Source organism: Vipera ursinii, assembly GCF_947247035.1.
Source record: "Vipera ursinii genome assembly, chromosome: 5".
Taxonomy (NCBI): Eukaryota; Metazoa; Chordata; class Lepidosauria; order Squamata; family Viperidae; genus Vipera; species Vipera ursinii.
Window position 1 is genome coordinate 32,247,134 of NC_139518.1, and position 17,310 is coordinate 32,264,443.

Below are 17,310 nucleotides of genomic sequence, written 5' to 3' on the forward strand. Positions count from 1 at the left end.
TGTAACTGTGCAACAACTGCATTGAGGAGAGCAGGAATGGGGGGTCATTAAGCAAGGCAATCATGTGAGCACCTTGCTTAATGACTGTCATGATTTGCAACCATAACCAGCAGGCTTCATTACGGACATAAACCTATAATGATGGAAATTATGATCTTTCTTATTCCTCTTTCAATTGCTTGGCCAGTAGCACTACCAGTGCACATCATCACCAGACAACCATTCATTTATTCTCCAAAAACATCGGTAGAATGTTAAGAAAAATGTATTTTCAAAAGTCACTTCTTCCAGATTAATGACAAAACTACAGTATTTATTTTGGAAACAAGGAGTTGGAGCAGGAGGTATATTTTGTACAGAATACAATTCCAAATTGTTGCAAAGCAAATTCACATTTCTTTAATTTGGTAGGAAAAAGTACAAAAATTGTTAGTTTCCATGTGCTGCTTGTGCTTATTCCAGTGACCCCTATTACGAAACATAAAACTTTCCTAGCCAGCTCTCAGCAAGCTATAGCAAAAAAAAACACAACCCCAATCTCTTAAGTAACTATATAAACAAAATGAAGTTCATGGCCAAATGAAGTTATGGAACAAAAGAGGCAAGACAAGCTATACCAGTTGGAAACCAAATTTTTGAAGAGTCTGGTCTACTGAGTTGCTACCGTACTTAGCACTGTGCATAAGCCTTTTTCATGCACACGTGTCATAAATAAAAATAACAAGGAACAATATCTGTAGGTTAATATTTGTTGTTTTCTAGCAGTGATTCAAGTTAAAAAGAAAACCCATAGAAAAACTATGCATAGCATCAGAAGAGAGGTATTTAAGTTTGCATAGCATCAGAAGAGAGTTATTTAAGTTGTGACAGCAAAATTTATTATGCTCAATATTATTTTAAAGTTGGCTGCAGAAATATATAATCAGGTCAACAACTAAATGGTTATCAATCTTGAAATTATAACATTAGATACATATAGTCCTCAACTTTCTAACACAATAGGGGCCAAAAAAAAATTCATTGCTTAAGCAGTGCGTCATTAAGTGGGGCATCACATGAACACACCCAATTTTAAAATCTTTTTTACCATGGTCATAAAGCAAACCACCTGTGATCATTAAGCAAGATATCACATGACTGCAAAGTCAATGGGGATGCCGATAGGAGGTAGTTGCAAAGTTGACTTTCCTTGTCGGAAGTTGGAAGTTGTTGGAAGTTTACAAAAAGCAATCACATCACTGCAGGACACTGCAATTACATAAGTGCAAGCCAGCTGCCATGTGCCCAGATGACGAGCACATGACCATGGGGACGCTGCAATAATTGTAAGTATGAGTGCCAGCTGTCAGTCACTTTTTTCAGTACCATCAGAACTTTGAATGATCACTAAATGATGGTCATAAGAGAAGGACAACCTGTGCATGTTTACAAAGGATATGAATGGAGAGTGTGGATGCTATATTTCCATTTATTATAAAGTTTGAATAAAACAAATATATTGTACACCAACAGAATTCTCAAACAAAATTCAGTACAAGGATCCAATCTGGGTTGGTCGCCGAGACCAGAGGTTTTTCAGTACCGATGCGTATATAATTCTCTCAAAATATCGAGGTATGTTTAACAATATGATACTATTTTATGCTATTTTATGCTAAAAATAAGCCAGGATTTTAAAAATTAGCAACTAACAAGCATTGTAATAGCAAGCATATTTATTGTGTAAACTTAAATAATTTTTAATTCATTGTATTTCACTGGTCAATTCTGACTTTAAAAAGATGTCTACGTGAAAAGTGTACGACAATGCTTCCATCTGCCAGCAAGTAAGTCAGCCAAGTTCATTAATTTGGGATCACAAATGCTGCGTCATGCTGTGAGCTGAAGCACGTCTCAGGAACTTCAAATGTCCAGTTAAATACTATCTCTCTTGTTACCCCACTCAAATCATAATTGCAAACATTTCTATACCAGATGTTTCATTCTTTCATTATACATTATCACACTGTAAACAGAATCCTCTTTTTGAAAAGTTACATTTACTGAAGACAGAAACTTGCCAAATTTCCTCGTAAGAAATATATATTATTATTAAAATACTTTGATTTCTTTCTTAGCTGTCATTTCTTATTAACTCTCTGAGGATTTTCTTTATAACTGACACTGATCCAACACAGTAACTTCCAATGGAATTCACTGTAGGGTCTAGGCTAGTTTAAGCAAAATATTAATTTCCAAATAAAGGGAATAATTATATATTTCAATTCCTAACTTGTACTGGACTGTGTGGATGACCTTGGGGATAAGATCAAAGAGATGCTGCCTAAGAAACAATTTAACAGTTAGGAAGGACCTACCCTGACAGATCAAGCAGTTATAAATGGTGGTGGGAAGTTAATACTTTCAGACTTGCAAGATTCTGTTTAATGCAGCCTTGCAATAAAGTGGAATTAGTTCATCTAGTTCTATTTCCTGTCTGGTTTACCTGGGAGGGCTGACATAACTACAGCTGTCTCTCCTGAGTCAAAATCCTAAACTAAGTATTTCACTTATTCAAGTACAAGAAGAGGAATATGGGAGCACGTATCAGACTTTATACAGCATCAACCCATGGTTATACATTCTGTCAGAAACAGATCAGAGTAAACAAGTCTTTTTCTCCCTCTGTTTGAGATTACAAGTTCACTATTAATTTCTGTTCATACTTCACAACTGAACTATTTGGATGGAGTTTTACCACAGAAATATTACTGTGGACGAGGATGTTATTCTGTATTAAGCCACATTACAATCAAACTACCTTATTCCTCTTTAACTCAACATGTACAAAGTCCAAATTTTTTGCTATTCAAACACTTGCAGACTAAATCAATTTACTTAATTAAAACACAGCTAGAGCTACAAGCTTCTAAATTATAAGAACCTTCATAAACAAATTAAAAATATCATGTCCAGAGTTGATAATTTACTACAGACAAACTATACGTGTATGTGTGTCTTTGAATCAGTCTTGACTCCATGTGACTAATGGACAAATCCATACATTTGTCCTGGCAATTCTTTTGGAGGGCTGAGAGAAAAACTAGCCCAAAGTCACTCAGCTGGCTCCCGGGCTTTAGAAAGATCTCCCAGCTTGTAGTTCAGTATCTTTCACAATTATACCAAACTATGTTCACAGTCAAATTACTATATTGTATATAATCCTTATTCCAAAGTAACTGGGATTTAATAAAGATTATTATCCCAGAGGTGGGCAGAAGACTGCAGTCTTAAACCATGTAGAACCCTGAAAATAAGAATGGCATTCCAGAAGGTATATATGGGAAGAAGGAAGAAGCGATATATGTTTCTTCATAAAGGTTACCATTTATGAAGTACTCCTTTGAAGGCTTACTCTACTTTCCAGAATTCTTAATTCTTATAACCCAGTGCCGCTCCAAGATAGAAGGTTGCCTATCTATTAATTAGGTCAGGGCTTTTCAACCAGTGGTACGGGTACGCACATGGCAGGTGGTACGTGACCATCCTAGAAAAGTGGTAGTGGGGGAGGGGAATGAGCTGAACTGGTAGCAGCACTACAAAACCGGATGGCTAGAGCTGCAGGGCTGTCAGGGTTCAGCGGAAGTGCCAGGATCAGCGCCAGGCTCCAGCTGGAGCCCGGCACTGATCCTGACGCTTCTGCTGAGCCAAGAAGAAGCGCCAATCAGCTGGAATATTGCAGCATCTCCAGGGTCTTGTGATTTACATTCAGATGCTTGGCAACTGATTCATATTTATGATGTTCACAGTGTACCAGGGTCATGTGAAGTGACCAAAACCGGGTGAAACCACCCAGCAGATGGGGGGAATAAAAACCAAACACCCCCCCCCCACCTCTGCTGCCAATCCTCAACAGAAATGCTCACAACAATGAAAACCTCAGACAGGAGGAAGAGCGCCGCCGGGCGGGTAGGCAGGCAGATGTCTTGTTTGGCTGTGGCTTGGGGGGCACTTTTTTCAGTGCCATTGTAACTTCAGTCACTAAACGAACTACCTGGACTTCATCACTTTTTTCTTTTTCTTTTTTTGGTCATCAAGTTTTTGACACCTTGCTAGGCAACTGGTGGTACACGGATGTTGCCATATCCTAAAAGTGGTACAATGGGTGAAAAAGTTGAAAAGCCCTGAATTAGGTAATCTGAATTACGGTAAAAATGGAACTGGGATTTTCCAATGATTATTATTCAACCAACCTCATTTTTCCCCCTCATTATATTTTTTCTGCTTTCTTTATATGGTGTCAGATCTGGAAGAATACTAGATTAAAAACAAAACGCTCTTCAAGTTACTTTTTCCTTTTGCTAAAAACAGAGATCAGAATTCAGAAAAGAAATTGCAAAAAGGCTATCTAGATTTCCTTTATTTCTCTTAAAGTTTATCTTCCTAAATAACAACAACAATATGCAGTGCTTTTTTTCTTTAAAAAAAAAAAAAAAAGGTGCCGGAACTCTCATCTTGGCAGGCGCAGGAGGCGGGGGGGCGCTGTTGCTGCAGTCACGGGTGCGAGGGGTGTTGGTGGCAGGCTGCCCCCTGGGGCTGGCGCAGCTGGTGCTGTGGGAGCAGCGGGGGCCACTCTATATGGCGGGGCTGCACGGGACGGGCGGCGGAGAGTGTGCGGGCCAGGTGATTCAGAGCGGCCACTTAGGCACACAGGACAAGGCGACATAGCACAGGTCCAACACCAGGTAGGCCACCAGCCTGGCTGACATGGGTGAGCACAAGGAAGGAGTGCACATGGACTGCGCACAACCCACCTCCCACTCCTTGTCCTCTCTTGCTTACCTAGTTGAGATGGTGTAGTTGGGCAGCAGGGAGGGATGCAAAGTTCCTGCCAACTCGCCTTCGCTGCAGACAACTTGCCAGTGCAACGTTTGCCGGCCAGGTCTTTTGGCACGCTCAGCACAATTCCTATTGGCTTTTGAAAGCCAATAGGCTTTTGAAAGCCAATAGAGGGAGTAGCATAGCTTGTGCAAAAGCTTTTTGTGCAAAAAAAGGTGCCAGAACGCCATTCTAAGCGTTCTATGAGAAAAAAGCCCTGCTTTTATGTTTTAATCTTATGATTTTAAAAATATTGTAAGTTGCCCCAAACCTCGCCATGTGGATTGCATACAAATATTATTTAATCGGTAAATAAAAGTAGAACATATGTTAAATATACATCAAATGATAATATGCTTCCCTACAAAGTCAATTCTTGCTCAATGACAGACCAAGGAGTTAACTCGGAAAGGCAAGAGGAAAATCTAGAAGAGGTCTGTGCAACTTGTAGAAGGGAAAGGCCCACACTGATAAATTAAAAATCTTTGTGGTCTGCAAAGGAATGCTGGTGGGCTAATCAATGATTTGGTGACTAGAGGAGCATCTACAGTGTTGGAGTTCGTGGTCATGGTAAGCCATGGAGACACTAGGCAAAATGACTTTCAGGGTAGTGGTGGTGATCTTATTACTTAAAAATAAAATGAATGCAAATGCAAATTATACAATTTTTGTGCAAAAATAAAACAAAATAACAGATTTAAGAGCTGTTATCCTTAGATAAAAAATAATTCCATCATCCAAAACTTTGTTATACTGTATTTAATGAACAGATGCTTTGGGATTAAAAAAAAGACTGACTACATTTGATTCTGTATCATCATAGCATTAAAACAAAATTCAAACAGTGTATGAAAAACAAAGGTTCCCTAAACATCTGCTGGCTATATCTATACATTTTCCTTGATAGCACTCTATTGCTTTCTTTTTAGCCTTTTTTTCAACTTCCCAGCTTAAAAAAGGCAACGCACCGGGAGCTGAAATTTACAGAGACTATTTAAGCAGGTTGCTAAGCAACCTGTTCAAACTCGGCCCTTCTTACCCTCCCACTTTTAAATTAGCCTGTACGGATCGCATTTCCTTCGATTTGAGCCATCTGAAGGCCTGTCGCTGCACTGCAACCTGGCTACCTGAGGAGAATTTGGCTCTCCGGAACAGTTTCCTTCATCGTGTGTGTGTGTCTGTGTGTGTGTGTGTGTGTGTGTGTGTGCAAAAAAAGGTGCTGGAACGACGTTCTGAGCATTCTCTGGGGAAAAAAGCCCTGGCTATATCACATGTAATTGAAGATTGTAATTAGTTGTGTGTACATGTTCAGCAAGTGTGATATATTTGTGCTGGCATTTCTAGGCCTCTTTCCAACCACATCCAGAAAGCCCTGACAATATGACTACAATTAGTCTTTGAGTTACAACCACAATTGACCCCAATTTTATGTTGCTAATGTTAAGTGAGTTTTGCCCCATTTTATTAATTTTCTTGCCACATTTGTTAAGTGAATCACTGTAGTTCTTAAATTAGTAACATGTTCAGTGAATCTGGCTTCCCCAATTACTTTGTCTTAAAAGGTGATCACATGATCCAGGACACTGGAACTGTCATAGATATGTGTCAGTTGCCAAGGAATGGTCATGTCACTTTTTTTAGTGTCGTTGTAACTTTGAATGGTCACTAAATAAACTGTTGTAAGTTGAGGACTACCTGTATTTGCCAGTAATGTTATGGATGACAGGCCAATCCTCCTATTTTAGGTAGGTTGGAACTACAGCTCCCAGAATTCCCAGATGGGTATTTCTCCAAATTGTAGATTCTTTTTGAATGCCTGGATAAGTAAGTTAAACAAGCATACAAACAGAAGCACAGAAGAAAAAAACCAAAGACTGATAATGTACTTACGCTGGAAGTTGTTCATGAAGCAAGCTTGTGCTACAATCATCCATTCTGCTCTAGTTTCACAGAAAATGGCAATGTTGGTCTTTGGTTGTTGGCCCAGCATTATTAATCCATCACCAAAAGCTTTAGCTTTTTTAAAAACATCATCATATGATAGCCAGTGATATTCGCCAAGTATAACCTGAAAAAATTATAAACTTTTTAAATATAGAAACTATACACAGAGACACATACAAATATGTTCTGTAATTATGTATCCTGTGCTCTTCTTCTTCTTGCCTTTTATTCATTCCCATGTTTGTTCTTCTTTATCAAAACTTAATTCAAGGGGGTAAACTTTACCTGTGTTGAAAATGCACCAGAAAGCAACTTACATAATTAAAACTGTTAATATAATTTTTAAAAATATGTAGAAAAAGAAATCAACTGGACATACCCTTATTTTTTAGTGAGATATCTTTCACCTTTAAATTATGAAGTACGAAAATAACATATATAGGTAATTATCTATTTGGACTACTTAAGAATGGCAAATATTTAGTAACATTTCCATAGTCCATCCCTAAGTGTAGTACACTCTTTACTGACACAATCTAGCATACTGTAGCTATATAATCTGTAAGTTCTGTTTGACTTAAATACAACTTCTATGTATTTTAAACCTATCACATAGCCCATCACAGCTAGTTGTCTGTGCAGTTTTCTTCAGTAGATATATTGTACCTAACTGCAGTAGATAAGATGCAGAAAATCTAAATTTTGCTATCTGTCCAGATTCTTCTTCTGTATGACCCTCTCCATTTCAATGTTGCAGGTTCAAAAAAATAAAAAAGCATGCATTATTAATGATGGTAATTTAGATATGAAATGAAATGGATTGTTCAATGACTTAAACAGGTTATTTGAAATGTAAAAACTGATTGAATATTTGATTTTTAAACCACCCCTCCCTTTGGCATCATCTATTTTTCCAGAAAAAGAGACTAAGGCAACTGGAGCTATTGCATAAGATAACTGTACTGTTGCTTTATATCCAGGCAGAGCCCTTGTCATCTACCCTTTAAATTTATTCTTCCTCTTTTAGTATCAAAGCACCAACTGAGAGAGAGGCAGCTAGGCATAACAGAGCCAACCAGCTTTTAAATGCAGTATGTAATATGCTGGTCTAACATATGCATGGACATATATAAAACATACGGTATATAAAACAGCAATCCATGTACTTTTAAGCTTTTGAAAAGGATAAAGAGATAAATTGTGCCCTCTAGTGTGTGCTACTTGCTATATCACTTAGATTAATAATAATTGCACTAAATATCATTTGAGCAGTATTATTCATTTACAAACAATAAACCTATTTGCAGCAAGATTTAAATTCACTGTCAAATCAATCTAGTGGCACAAAGTCCAATTTTATTCAGATAACTTTATTTTTAATCCATATCAGAAACACATTCTTTTAAAATTCTTCAACACAATTTTAACACTATTGAATCATAAACTAGACATAATATATAAACATAAATGTAAAAAAGATGTTGAGACTCTGGAAATAGTACAAAGAAGAGCAACAAAGATGATTAGAGGTCTGGAGGCTAAAACATATAAGGAACGGCTGCTGGAATTGGGTATGTCTAGTTTAATGAAGAGAAGGACTAGGGGTGACATGATAGCAGTATTCCAATATCTCAGGGGCTGCCACAAAGAAGAGGGAGTCAGGCTATTTTCCAAAGCACCTGAAAGCAGGACAAGAAGCAACAGATGGAAGCTGGTCAAGGAGAGAAGCAACCTAGAATGAAGGAGAAACTTCCTGACAGAACAATTAACCAGTGGAACAACCTGCCTCCAGAAGCTGTGAATGCTCCAACACTGGAGGATTTTAAGAAGAGACTGGAGAGCCATTTGTCTGAAATGGTATAGGGTTTCCTGCCTGAGCAGGGGGTTGGACTAGATGACCTCCAAGGTTCTTTCCAACTTTACTATTATGATTATGATTATATACACTATGTTTATATTGGTCATTCTTCCCAATGAGGCACATCTGAAGCCTACTTTATTATCCTCGTCAGCAGAAAAATATGTTTTTATTCTTTCATAGGCCTTCTCATGTATTGTTAACTTCTTAATTTTTCATGCATTCTAACATATTTTTAAATTTTATTTTAAACTTAGCTATAAAACATGTTAAACATAAAGCAAGCACAAGTTAGTTATAAGACATGTTTCATAGTTACAATTTAGTTATAAAACATAAGTATTATAACTAACTTGTAACTAACTATAACATAAATTTTGTAACTGCCGCAAAAAGCTGCCTCACAGTTAAACACAGGTTCTGGTTTTGTGTGGGCCAGACCTATTTGATTAAATTCTGTTTACTCTTTTTTCCTTGTAGGTCTGGCTCCACTAGTTTTCAGACTCCATCTTAAATCAGACTGGTTAATAAGAGCTAATAGCCAACTCTAATCTTTAAGTTTCTCTTTGGAAAGACTACCTATTTGAGTTTGAAAATGTCAGGAGTGATCTTAGGCAGCCTATCTGGCATAGTGCTAGTCAGTCTATCAACCCTATAGTTGATGGATCTTTCTCAAATATGCATGATCCACTAGCCTAGTTTAAAACTAAAATTTCATTGGGATGAATACACTATCCTTCACAGTTCCGCAGGGGCATTATAAAAACATATTCAGCAGCAATCCCCAGTGACGGAATAGCTCTGTGGAGTCTCTAAGACACATGCATCTGTGCTGCTCTGTGTACAGGACATCTCAGAAGAAATTCATCTATCCCATTTCCAATCTTGAGAGTCCACACAAAAGGTAATAAATCATCAAATCCAAATCACACCAACTCAAGAATTCTTCAAGAACACAAAAGTGAAATTGTTGATTTGTTAGCAAAATATGTATTTCTTTCTCAAATAGGTCTCAGTGCCAACAAACTGGAAGGGATTCACTGGAAGTTCAGGGACTTGCAGGTTGCTTAACTGAAAATGTTTGATTTGATTTACCAAATTGATTTGGTAAAGGTGAATTCTGCCTTACTAACCTTCTATAGTTGTTTTAGAGTATCAAAGTCCCTTGGATGGAGTTGAACTGCAGGATAATGAGCTCCCAGGTCATAGAGAATAAAAGTATAAATACTTCCCTCTTTCCATAAAAAATAGACATTATGTACCTTTTTAAAAACTTTTCCAGATGGCTGGATTTCATCTTCTTCTTGTAATATTTCCCTTGTCCCCAGGAGATTCTTGTCCTTAAATTTACTTCGAGCATATCTGAAAGCTTTATCAAGGGTATCACATCCAGGATATAATACAGATGCTAAGCAATGCAAACTATTAACAGATCTATATGCACTTCCAGGTGTGCTGTTCACTGGTTTTGCTTTAATTTGCTTTGATTTGGTTATGATATATTTTGATCCAGAAAATAAATACCATGGAATAAAAGTTAAAAATGTGTATACTAAGACAGCAAAGTTCATAATATGAAGAAGAAGTGGATTAATATCATGCTTTAACTTCATTGTATCCATCTTTGAAGACTCTTTAAGTTATTCAGAAGAACCTGACAAGTCCTATGTATCACATAAAAACCAACAACGACCTGAAACAGGAACAAAGTATAGTGTCACATAATATTAGGAATTTAATAAAACAAATATATTTTTATGAAGTGCAACTGAAAGGAAGACAAGGCAAAGCTGTTGTATTTTATTCTATATTTGCTTAAATAAGCCAACATGTTGGATACCCAATATCTCAAGAGTTATTAGATATGAGAATTGAAGGTATTTACTAAGCCTTAGGAATTTGGTACTAGTTGTAAACTAGTTTACGATTCATGAATGAATTGGATAATTGGGATTATCCAATGTCCTTACCTGCTTCCATCACATTTATATTCCTTCCCACTTGTTACTAGAAACCATTAACTGACAAACTATGATGAGCACTTTGGCTCCAAATAAGACCAATTTTGTTTGGAAGGAAAGCATAAATAATCTTATATTATGATCTGGTTTATGATTTTTGAAATCAACCTGTATTGCTATCTTTTTTACAGTCCTCTAATGAAGATAATATGTGGAGCTCATGCATTATTTATATATATATATAGAGAAAGTGAATATATAATTATTTCTTCATCAATTAAATTTATATAAATTTTCTTAATGTAAATAATGAAAAAACTTTATAATCCTCAGATACAGAGCAACTGTGTTTTCATTGAATGGATTTTTTTCTCAACCCCCTTGGCATTTCTTAACTTTTTCTCCATTCATGTAACACAAGAACTATATTTCAGATTTGGCAGATTGGAATACAAAAAGTATTTCAGTGTATCATCATTTTATTGAATGAATCACAGAGGCTGGGCTCATACAAAATATTAAGGCAAAATATATATACCAAACAACATCCTAACATATTGTGTGAAATCCCCTAATGTTATTCATCCAATAATTAGCAAAGCTTACTTTAGCATAATGTACAAATTAAATTGTTAAGTTCACCAAAGATTTCTGAATTCTGAACAAGTTACTGCCTGGATCTATCCTGACTAAATTTTTCATCTTGCTTTTTTCTTATTACACCTAGTTATCAGTCCATAATATACGCTACACAATATTCCATGGCTTCTAAAAAAAAGTCCAAAGAAATAAATGCTCAAACTTGTGACATTCAGTATATTTTCAAATGTGGCAATGACTTTAATTTAGAAAAAATACTATGCTACCTCATTCTAAAGATCAGAATATGTTGTAATATTATAATGGTCTTAAAGTGTATTAGGATGTTGTATGCACACATATATAACAACTGAATAGATGGCAAAATCTTTCAACAACCATAAAATAAAATTAAGAATATGAATAATGCCTTATTAGTACCATAGGTTCAAAAACACCTTGTCTTAACCCAGAAAAAAAATTCATCTTTGAGAAATTATATTAATCACAAAAAACACACCTTACTTGTTCATCATGCTTATTAAACCATATTTTTATATCATGTATCCTTTAAATGTTGGTTAATTTCATTAGAACTTGCATTAATGTTTACTGTGATATCTGCAAGAAAGTGAAAAAATAGTGCATTAGTAACTGGCAATGAATTTATAGAAATAAATTCAACTGATGAATTTATAAATAACTTATAGCATAAAATAATTGATAGCATAAAAGTAGGTTAAGAAACAGTCTTAAGACCATTGTAAAAACTGTAGTTATTTGGGAATGGGTTTTCTTATTAATAGCATACTCTCACATACATACCCCTCCTCCAGTAGCAGATTACCATGTTGTTTTTGGAGAGCAGGCAAAGGGTCTTTTTTCCCCCTCTCAAGTTTTTAAATTTAAATTACTTTAAATTGTGTCTTATTGGTCTTCCTAAACACTGACAAGGAGGCAACCATTCTAACAAATGAGGGAAGAGAACTGTTCTGGAATCTGAGTATGCTGAGCAAATAAGACGACTTTTTAATGTACACAGCTTCAAATTTGGGGAGCCAATCTGGAAGGGAATTCTGGATATTCTCTGCTGTAGAACGTGACACCATATTGATTATCTGCCGGCACTCCCAAATGCTTCCCACCTTGCTTTATTGCTATTTCATACAACATTCATCAGCAGACATGAGCTCTTATTACACTTCAAAGATGTATTTGTTAATTAAGAAGTAGAAAAAATAACAATCCCAATCTTGCTGGCCTTTTGCAAGGCTGTGAAGACTTGGTTATGTGCCCAGGCCTGGGATCCTGAGGGTGTTAACAGTCCCATTTCCTAGCTGTATTACCAATCAGAGTAATAGTTTTACTTGGTGCCATATATTTTTATTTTGTATTGTTGTAATTGTTTTTATGTTTTATGATGTATACTGCCCAGAATCACTTGTTGAGATGGACAGTTATATAAATCAAATAAATGAGTGTGTTCATCTTTTCATTGGATAACCTAATGAAGATAAATTAACTAAAAGAAAGCACAAAGTATCAACACAAACCTTAAATGATTTCTCATTATTATGACTGGTATCAGTGGGGAAACAATTTCCAGACACTTCAGCCTCAATTGGTTTGTTCACAAATATGACTGAGCAAACCTAAAAATAAAATGTTAAAATAAAATAAGCAACCAATAAATAACAGAAGTAATTTTTTATCTAAATTGAAATAAAATATCTAAAGTTTTATTAATACTCTAATTACTTTTGACATTTACCTGATTATAACCAACACAGCAGACAATTTCATATTAAGATTTTAAAATTAACCTTAATAATTAAGCAAGTTATGAAACTAATTACAAGTTAATGATGAATTCTTGGAACAAACACAAAAATCAGGAAATACACTGGTTTTCAGTCCAAAGATAAAGAGGTTGCAACTATCACAGGCAAAATATTAGTGTAGGATAACCCATATAACTGAAAGAATTTGCAAGGAGAGAAAAAAAATGTCCTGTTTGCAATAAAATTGTACATAATTGCTTGCAGTTTGGTAGGTGGCAGGTATAAGGTTTTAAACATTTTAAACCCACACAATCAATGAGAATGTTCAGAAATCTGAAACTGCAAGGTCACATTTGATGGAAGGAGAAGCTGGTGTTCTAGCAAAATTTGGCTCTCAATTCTATGCCATAACTATACAGATTCTAGAGATCAGAACTAGTTCTCAGTTTAACTCAAAATAAAAACGAATATAAACTAAATTAAAAGAAAAAGAAAAGTTCAGAAGATGCAGAAAAAAGAAAAAAATAGAAGAGAAAAGGCAACAAAGGCACTACTAATAAAGAAGTGGCTTCCAACTTTCCAATCAACCATAAGCTAATATCAGTTTCAAGAACTTTTAAAGTTACAATAAAAACCTCTTCTCCTATAGCTTAACATTTAGTTATATGCAGTTCAAAAATTGTCATCTTTTCAGTACTAATTCAGCAAAAAGTCCATTACAAGTTTCCAGAAATATCAAATAGTTTATCACAAGTCAAATAGTCCAATTTTATATTCTTTCTTTAAATCATTCCTGTAGCATCACAGGATTTGATCTTTCATCACTCTTTAGCATTTAAAGGAGTCTTCAAAGCCTACTTTGTAGATTTCATAAAGAGGCATTGTTCAGAATTTCTTGTTGAAGCTGTTCCATGTCCAGATCTTTTGTTTTATTTGTCTTTTGAATTCCCATTTTGGTAAATTCAATTTTATTGTTTTCCATGCCTTTAAACTCCATGTATATATCAGATAAAAGTTTTTCTCATCATCTTCTAAAAATGTATGCTTGCATTGAAATCTCTATCCTTTCTGCAATATTAATACTTCAGCCAATTTTTCAAAGAAAAAAATCCTCGAGATTAGAAAAAGTTATAGTTGGTTTAGCCATTTTAAGTCTTTTTGCCTGGTCCTTTAGTTCCCTCTAGGGCAGAGATGTAAAATCCAGCCCGTGGGCCGGATGCGTCATATTGAAACCACGCCTACCCCATTGCCGGCAATGGGGGGAAAAGTCACGATACGTCATGACATGTCATGTGACATTGAGAATTTGACACCCCTGCTCTAGGGTTTATTTGCAACCTGTATCAGGAACTGATACAGTTTAGATCTGTTTCAATTATTTCCCACAAATATATTATATACTTGCTTTATATTATTTAATTACAGTCATGTTTTTAAAATCTTTTCGTAAAAATCACCAATATTCCAAATCTCTCTGGTTATCCCAATTTGTTTAAAACTTTCTTAACTATTTTTTTTCTTTTTGCCAATTACACATTATTTTAAATCCTCAAGTCTCTGTTTAAAATTTATTAAACTGAAGAAGGTAAAACATACCAGGTGTTAAATTAAGCTTGCTGTTTTGAAGGTCCCTAATATCTATAAAGTGATTAAATTGAATATTTCTGAACATGATTAGAAAATGAGTTTGGCTGGCTTAGTGTCTTTATTAAAGGTGCCACCCACTACTGAGAGCAAATTTGTCATCTTGCTTGGATCCTGGCACTCAAACTTGTGAAAGAAAAGACTGCTGTTTTATAGTTTCCTCATGAGGAGTTGCCATTAGCACACTTGTGGACCATCTCCAATTCTCTCCAGAGAAACCAAAGAGATTCAATGGACCAGTCTACTCACTTGTCTTTCATTTTTCACAGTGGTTACCTCCTATTTTTAGAGATGTCTTTAGTGAGCCTTGATTCAAACCAGAGCTTTACAAACACCGACTGTAATCATTAAAGGTGTAAAGTTTTGGTGTTCCTCATGTCTGAAGAAGTTGGTTTTATTATATGCTTTTCTAATGTCCTTTTAACTCTTGTTTCAACTACCCATACTGTTTCAAGTTTAACAAGAGCCTTGGTGGAGCAGTGGGCTAATGCCTCCTTAAGTAACACCAGCTGCCTGCAATTAGTGCAGGTTCGCATCCCACCAGGCTCAAGGTTGACTCAGGTTGACTCAGCCTTCCATCCTTCCGAGGTAGGTAAAATGAGGACCCAGATTGTTGGGGGCAATTAAGCTGACTTTGTAATAATGCTGCTTGGGGGGTGGTGTGAAAGCCCTAATAAGCAGGCATATACATACAATGAAGGCTACTGCTAAGCTTGTAAGCCGCCCTGAGTCTTTGGAGAAGGGCGGGATATAAATGGAATTAAAATAAAAAAAAATAAAACAAGAAAATACAGACTTCTAAATAAGGCCTACATGACAATATACCTTTCTAGAAAGGCATGTAAACTCCAAATGACAAACCCCTTTTGAAAAAATATTTAGCGCTAAAAGGGATTAATACAGTTGATTATTCTAACATGGTTTATGCTCATTACCATAAGATGATCAAGTGAATGCTTCCTGCTGCAGAAGCTACAGCAGACTACAGAAGGAACAAGTGGAAGCAATTTCCTGAATGCAAGCTCACACAATAAATAAATAGGGAGAGCTGACAGGAATTTCACTGGGGAGTTTTTTAAAAAGTCCCCTACAAATGACTATTGGGAAATGAAAATAATGGATTACTGGCCTAAAGTGGGTTGTTCTCATAAGAATTGATAAAAATGACTTAGTGAAGCATAGTGACTTTGATCAGGAGGGCTTCAAATTGAAATCTGTGGGAACTGAAATGAAAAGGTTGAACCAAGGACCTAAGATAAAGATTTAGGAAGAAGACTGTTATAACATTCAGTAAAAATAAACAAACAGAATATTTGCTTATTAAGTTCCTGACCTTCATTGTCTAATGTTCCCAGTATGGAAAATAAGAAAGATGAGCTTAATGTCTTAGTACAGAAAGGCAAACATGACTTAAGAGAAATCCGCTGTAGGATGACTCACATGACTGTATCTTTTAACTATTGTATTCCAATTTATGAGAGAGAGAGAGAGAGAGAGAGAGAGAGAGAGAGAGAGAGAGAGAGAGAGAGAGAAGAAAAATAAGAGTTCCATTTCATGTTAAAAATAGACACCTTCGCACAAAAATGCATCTGAATGAACTTCATATCATCAGGAGCAAACAAAAAATATATATTTTTTAATCCCATTTATATCCCGCCCTTCTCCAAAGACTCAGGGCGGCTTACAATCTAAAGCAGACATGTCAAACACAACGCCCGGGCTCATGTGGCCCGGGAAGCCATCCTGGAAACAGTGAGGGAACGGCCCCCACTGCCTTGGCCCTGGCCCAGAGACCCTCCTTCCACCAGAGACCCTCAGATCTGTCCCACTCCTGCCCAGGCCCCCATAGGCACCCTTGATGCAAACGATGTAGAGCTGGCCATGCTCACCCAGTAGGCCATACACACTCTAGCCACGCCCACCCGGGCCCCTGAGGGCAACCGCAATGCTGATGTGGCCCTCAATGAAATTGAGTTTGACACTCCTGATCTAAAGCACAAATCAATGTGCTTAGCAATAGCCTTCATCCTATGTATATGCCTGCTTATTAGGGCTTTCGCCCCCCCCAGCGGCATTATTACAAATTTAATTTAATTTTATTAGATTTATATACCGCCCTTTCCCGAAGGACTCAGGGCGGTTTACAGGGCATTTTAAAATCACACCAATACAAAATACAAAAGTTTAAAAACAGTTTAAAAGATTAAATTATCCCTGAAAATAAAAACCCCAATTAAAAATTCTCAGCCTGGGCCGGAGAGCTCAAAGAGCCAAGTCTTCAGGTCCCGGCGGAATGAACGCAGGTCAGGGGCAGTCCTGAGCTCCACGGGCAGCTGGTTCCAGAGGGCAGGCGCACCCACAGAGAAGGCCCTCCCCCTGGGTGTTATCCGCCGGCAATCTTTTACCGTCGGCACCCTGAGAAGACCCTCTCTGCGTGAGCGCACTGGACAAAGGGAACTTGATGCTGGCAGCAGGTGTTCCCTCAAATATCCCGGACCCAAGCCATTCAGGGCTTTATAGGTCATCACCAGCACCTTGAATCTTACCTGGAGGGCAACCGGAAGCCAATGCAGCTCGCGGAGTAGAGGTCTTACATGGGAGTATTGGGAGACCTCCATCACAACTCGCGCGGCCGCATTCTGCACCAGTTGTAGTCTCCGAATGGTCCTCAAGGGCAGCCCCATGT

General features: G+C 36.7%; 1 protein-coding gene across 2 annotated transcripts in view; it reads right to left on the reverse strand.

Annotated features, from left to right (window-relative positions):
* Positions 1 to 17,310, reverse strand: part of ACSL3 (acyl-CoA synthetase long chain family member 3) — a 70,149-nt gene that overhangs the window by 26,636 nt on the left and 26,203 nt on the right. For both annotated transcript variants that reach the window (XM_083364989.1, XM_083364990.1), the window contains 4 exons: positions 12,753 to 12,851; positions 11,720 to 11,820; positions 9,922 to 10,352; positions 6,748 to 6,925 (listed from right to left, as the gene is read on the reverse strand). In XM_083364989.1, the coding sequence (XP_083221115.1) occupies positions 6,748 to 6,925; positions 9,922 to 10,281 (538 nt within the window). In that variant the 5' untranslated portion in view covers positions 10,282 to 10,352; positions 11,720 to 11,820; positions 12,753 to 12,851. The remainder of the gene's footprint in view (positions 1 to 6,747; positions 6,926 to 9,921; positions 10,353 to 11,719; positions 11,821 to 12,752; positions 12,852 to 17,310) is intronic.